Source organism: Mus caroli, unplaced genomic scaffold (genome assembly GCF_978045245.1).
Source record: "Mus caroli unplaced genomic scaffold, Mus_caroli_1 scaffold_8, whole genome shotgun sequence".
Classification (NCBI taxonomy): Eukaryota; Metazoa; Chordata; class Mammalia; order Rodentia; family Muridae; genus Mus; species Mus caroli.
In genome coordinates, this window is record NW_028227263.1 from 131,566,455 (window position 1) to 131,572,454 (window position 6,000).

The following is a 6,000-nucleotide window of genomic DNA, read 5'->3' on the forward strand; positions in this document are numbered from 1 at the left end:
CAGTTACCATGAACAAGAATGAGAATTGATCCATTCTTATCTCCTTGTAGAAAGCTCAAGTCTAAGTGGATCAAAGACCTCCACATAAAACCAGAGACACTGAATTGTATAGAGGTGAAAGTGGGGAAAGTCTCGAAGATATGGGCACAGGGGAAAAAATCCTGAGCAGAACACCAATGGCTTGTGCTGTAAGATCAAGAATCGACAAATGGGACCTCATAAAATTGCAAAGCTTCTGTAAGGCAAAAGATACTGTCAATAACACAAAAAGGCCACCAACATATTAGAAAAGGATTTTTACCAACCCTAAATCTGATAGGGGACTAATATCCAATATATACAAAGAGCTCACGAAGCTACACTCCAGAAATTCAAATAACCCCATTAAAAAATGGGGTACAGAGCTAAACAAAGAATTCTCAACTGAGGAATACCAAAGGGCTGAGAAGCACTTGAAAAAATGTTCTACATCCTTAATCATCAAGGAAATGCAAATCAAAACAACCATGAGATTCCTCCTTACACCAGTCAGAATGGCTAAGATCAAAAATTCAGGTGACAGCAGATGCTGGCGAAGATGTGGAGAAAGAGGAACACTCCTCCATTGCTGGTGGGATTGCAAGCTTGTACAACTACTCTGGAAATCAGTCTGATGGTTCCTCAGAAAACTGGACATAATATTACTGGAAGATCCAGCAATTCCTCTCCTGGGAATATACCCAGAAGATGTTCCAACATGTAATAAGGACACATGCTCCACTATGTTCATGTCAGCCTTATTTATAATAGCCAGAAGCTGGAAAGAACCCAGATGTCCCTCAACAGAGGAACGGATACAGAAAATGTGGTACATTTACACAATGGAGTACCACTCAGCAATTAAAAACAATGAATTTATGAAATTTTTGGGCAAATGGATGTATCTGGAGGGTATCATCCTGAGTGAGGTAACCCAATCACAAAAGAAGTCACTTGATATGCACTCACTGATAAGTGGATATTATCCCAGAAACTTAGAATACCCAAGATACAATTTGCAAAACACAAGAAAATCAAGAAGGAAGACCAACATGTGGATACTTCATTCCTTCTTAGAATAGGGAACAAAATACCCATGGAAGGAGTTACAGAGACAAAGTTTGGAGCTAAGATGAAAGGATGGACCATCCAGAGACTACCCCACCTGGGGATCCATCCCATAATCAGCCACCAAACCCAGACACTATTGCACATGCCAGCAAAATTTTGCTGAAAGGACCCTAATATAGCTGTCTTGTGTGAGGCTATGCCAGTGCCTGGCAAATACAGAAGTGGATGCTCACAGTCATCTATTGGATGGAACACAGGGCCCCTAATGGAGGAGCTAGAGAAAGTATCCAAGGAGCTGAAGGGGTCCGCAACCCTATAGGTGGAGCAACAATACGAACTAACCAGTACCCCCACTAGCTCGTGTCTCTAGCTGCATATGTAGTAGAAGTTGGCCTAGTCAGCCATCATTGGGAAGAAAGGCCCCTTGGTCTTGCAAACTTTATATGCCCCAGTACAGGGGAACACCAGGGCCAAGAAGTGGGAGTGGGTGGGTAGGGGACCAGGGCTGGGGGGAGGGTATAGGTGACTTTTGGGATAGCGTTTGAAATGTAAATGAAGAAAATATCTAATAAAAAAATTAAAAAAGAAAAAAAGAAACAACAAAAAAATCCACAAAAAATATAATAATAATAATAATAATAATAATAATAATAATAATGTCTGCCCAAGGCTCAGAATAAAGCTATAAGGCATGAGTCCTTCTGAGTCCTTTAGAATAAGAATGTCCTACATAAATTTAACACAATAGTCTCTCATAAAGACAAAAAGATCATAGGTATTGTATTCCATCAACCTAAAAAATAAACACTGCTGTTGAACCTGTAAACCCTAGAAATGAGGCAGCGGAGGAGTGAGAAACAGAAGGAGATAAATGAAGTACTAGGTTGATATGAACAAAAAATTACATTATATGAGCTGTGGAAATGTAACAAAATCCCTTCTGTTGTACAACTGACATAATATTTAAAAAGGAACTTTGGGCCTGGGGAAAAGTTGAATAAATAAGAGTGTTTGCTATGCAAGCATGAGACCTGAGCTTGAATCACCAACACTCATGGAAAAAGTATGCATGGATAAACATGCCTGTATCTGTAGCACTGGAAAGCACACATAGTTGGATCCTACATCCAGTTTGGCCAAAACTCTGAGCTTTAGGCTCATTAGTAAGCCATGTTTCACAACAATAAGGTAACGAACAACAGTGGAAGACACTTGAAGTCTGCCTTGTTCTAGCCTCAACATGGCTCCATAAAAGCATACACAACCCGCCAATCCAACACCACATAAGCAGTGACAAATCTCTGGGTATCTGTGACAGTATTTACAGAGACATTGAAAAGGGATGAGACGATACCCCTTGAATGCTATCATACTATTTCCGAAGCTGGACCCAGACTGAAGCTGGGCTGAGCTGAGCTGAGCTGAGAACCAGCACACCTCCCTTCATTTTACAGAGGGCTCTTCCTGCCAGGACAAACAATGCTCTCAAGCTGAGAATCAATGCAAACCTTTCCTTCTTTAAGCTGCTTTTGTCTGATATTTTGTTAGCCAAGAGGAATGAAAATACAACTGATCAGTATACAAAATATTCTATACTGAAATAATGCACCATACAACATGAAATAAATTATCATCTGTCCATTTAAGAAAATGAGAATCAAAGGCAGCATGTATTTGGTGTCTGGAGGAAGAAACACCATCTCATTCTGACAGTAGAAAACATAGCGCATCCTTGCATCCAAACTCAACACTTACCAAGTGGACCCAGAGACCCCTGCGAGGTATGTGACAGCATCCAACAGGCCAAGTTCTTTCATCTCACTCAGCACACCAAGACAAGCGATGTGGGCCCGTAGACCCCCACCAGAGCCCAAGACAGCAATGACTGGAGCCTGAGTATTGGAAGAAGGACAATTAGTGGACAATATAAGGAACAAGAGCATATCTAACATCCTGCTTGGGTGGAGTGAAATCTGCCCCACATTACTGCTCTAATAGGGTAAGTCTACAACTATTTACATACACTTCCCTGCTCATCACAGAGGAATTGAACTGCAGACCATAGGGACAGCACAGGCAATCCCACCAATGTGGCCCTCACTTGCACTCACCTGGTCAGCTTGGATGTTGAGCTTTTGTAGAGCTTCCAAAACCTTGGGACTGCGTTTGTGCACAGCCGCCTTTTCTGCTTCCTGGAGTCTAGTGGCAGAGCAGACCCCAGAGCTTCTGGAGACAAAAGGAAAACAGAAAACTTCAAAATTTTTTTCAGTAAGTAAAAAAGCATAGAAAGGGCTTTGGAGAACACCTAGAGTGGTGTCCTTCACAAAGTTATCTATCAGTTGCAGGATGCTTAGGAGCAAAGGTGGTCAAGGGCTCTGAGATTAAGATATGTATTAGATATTTAAAAAATAAACTCAGGAGCATCCAAGGGCCAGCCAAGATGGCTCTTAAGGCAAAGGTGTCTGCCAATCACTCTGATGACCTAACCACACAGTAAAGGAGGAGAACTGACTTGCCCTAGTTGTGCTCTGACCTACACATGCACTGTGGCATATGCGTGCAAGCATGTGGTTAAGCATGCACTCACACACACATACACAACAAACAGACAGATGGTAGATTGATGAATAAAAAAATCAGTGTAATTTGAGCTGGACACACAGGTATGTCTCTGTAGAAGCTGCCTCACCATAATTAAATGCTATATTTCTGCTGTTACCTCCACCTTCCATTCATTCCCCACACTGTTACTTTAAAAGTTTATATAGCTTTATCTGTAACTGAAAAGGTGAAAGATCAATTAACAAAGAGAGAGAGAGAGAGAAAAGAGATAGAGAGAGAGAGAGAGAGAGAGAGATTGAGACTGATTGATTGCTGCTAATAGCCAAGAACTGGAAACAACATAGATATCCCTAAACCAAAGAATGGATTTTTTTTTTAAAGTGGCACATTTACACAATGGGGTTTTATTCAGCAGTTAAAAACAAAAAACAAAATGCCTTCATAAAATTTGCAGACAAATTGATGTAACTAGAAAAAAAAAATCACCTGAGGTAACCCAGACCCAGAAAAACATAGTGTGTACTCACTTATAAGTAGATATTAACTATTATGAATAATCAGACCCAGAATGGATAAATAATAAGGAAGGCTCTAGGGAGACTCATGGAACTCCCTGGAAGGAAAATAGAATAGCTTTTGTGGTGAACTTGGGGGAGGGGGAGTAGAGATAGGAACAAAAGTGATCTGGTAAGGGACAGAAGGATGAAGAGTGACAGTATGGGGAGAAACAACTGCAATGGAGATGCATTTGGGGGAGCGATTTGGATACCTAGTACAACGAAAACTTCCAGGAATCTAGGAGTATAACACTAGTGAGGACTCCTAGTAATGGAGGATGAAGAGCCTAAACCAGCCATCTCCTGGAACCAGGCAAGACTTACAGTGCTGAGACTGGAACACCAACCCAGCCAAAAAAATCTTTTGACCTACAGCCTGGCCTATCAGCAATCCCAAGGTATGAGAGGGAGACCATAGCAGACACTGTTTGGATGGCCAGAAACTGGAAGTTGGATAGTCCAGAGACTTATGGCAGAACTAAACAAGACTGGCCAAAGGGAGGCTGTGGAGTGTCAATGAAATCATTCCTAATATTCTACTCTTGTCATAGATTGGACCCCAGTCCAATTACAATAAAAGAGGCTTCATCTAGCAACTAATGGGAGAGGATGCAAAGACACAAAGCCAAATACGAGGCAGTGAGGAGGGAAAGGAAGATAGGCTGAGATACCACAAGAACATGGCCCACAGAACCAACTACTTAGGACACACAGGAGCTCACAGAAAATGAAGTGGGTGTCACAGAACCAACATGGGCCTATGCCAGAAAGACTGAATATGTACTAGTTGTTTAGCTTGGGGTTTTTATGGGACTCTGAACAGTGGGAGTAGGGGTGTCTCTGACTCTTGTGACCCTTTTCCTCATCCAGCCTTGATATGAGGATTTGTGCCTAGACTTATGGCATCTTGTTGATCTGTGTTGAGTTGCTATCCCTGGGAGGTCTGATGTTTTCTGAAGGGAAACAGAACCAGTGGGTCTGGGGAGTTTGGGTTTGACTCCTGGGACCCACATGGTAGAAGAAAATTACTCCCATAAGTTATCCTTTGATTTACACAAGCCTGCCATGGCACAGGCATATCCCTTCTCTCACACACAAAATAACTGAATGCGATTAAAAAAAAAAAAAACAAAACATTAAAAGTTAATCACGCTCATGACTCACCGCTTATGTCCTGATTTGGGAGACTCTGCACAGCTCATCTTCCTGACTTCTACTACTTTCAATGTTGCTTTCTCCTGTGGCACAATCACGACCTGCTTTGTCGTGGGATGATGGAGTTCTGAGGTGAGTATTGGTTCTACCTGTGGAATCTGTAGGAATGAACCCAGATGAATAGTCCTTAAGGCACATTAACCCACCCGTCTAGCCTTATTTTGTAGAGAATATCTGAAAAATGTCATAATGTCATGAATGAATTCAAATTCAAATAGCCACTGTCTTAGTCAGGGTTTCTATTCCTGCACAAACATCATGACCAAGAAGCAAGTTGGGGAGGAAAGGGTTTATTCGGCTTACACTTCCATACTGCTGTTCATCACCAAAGGAAGTCAGGACTGGAACTCAAGCAGGTCAGAAAGCAGGAGCTGATGCAGAGGCCATGGAGGGATGTTCTTTACTGGCTTGCCTCCTCTGGCTTGCTCAGCCTGCTCTCTTATAGAACCCAAGACTACCAGCCCAGAGATAGTCTCACCCACAAGGGGCCTTTCCCCCTTAATCACTAATTGAGAAAATGCCATACAGTTGGATCTCATGGAGGCATTTCCTCAACTGAAGGTCCTTTCTCTGTGAT

The 6,000-nt window shown here is 42.1% G+C and overlaps 1 protein-coding gene across 1 annotated transcript in view; it reads right to left on the reverse strand.

The window, feature by feature from the left end:
- Pla2g4c (phospholipase A2 group IVC) overlaps nt 1–5,515 on the reverse strand; it is a 28,826-nt gene extending 23,311 nt beyond the window's left edge. The window contains exons 1-3 of the mRNA XM_021168383.3: nt 5,373–5,515; nt 3,201–3,315; nt 2,845–2,981 (exon numbers count right to left, since the gene is read on the reverse strand). Of these exons, the coding sequence (XP_021024042.2) occupies nt 2,845–2,981; nt 3,201–3,315; nt 5,373–5,410 (290 nt within the window). The 5' untranslated portion in view covers nt 5,411–5,515. The remainder of the gene's footprint in view (nt 1–2,844; nt 2,982–3,200; nt 3,316–5,372) is intronic.
- Nucleotides 5,516–6,000: the final 485 nt, after the last annotated feature.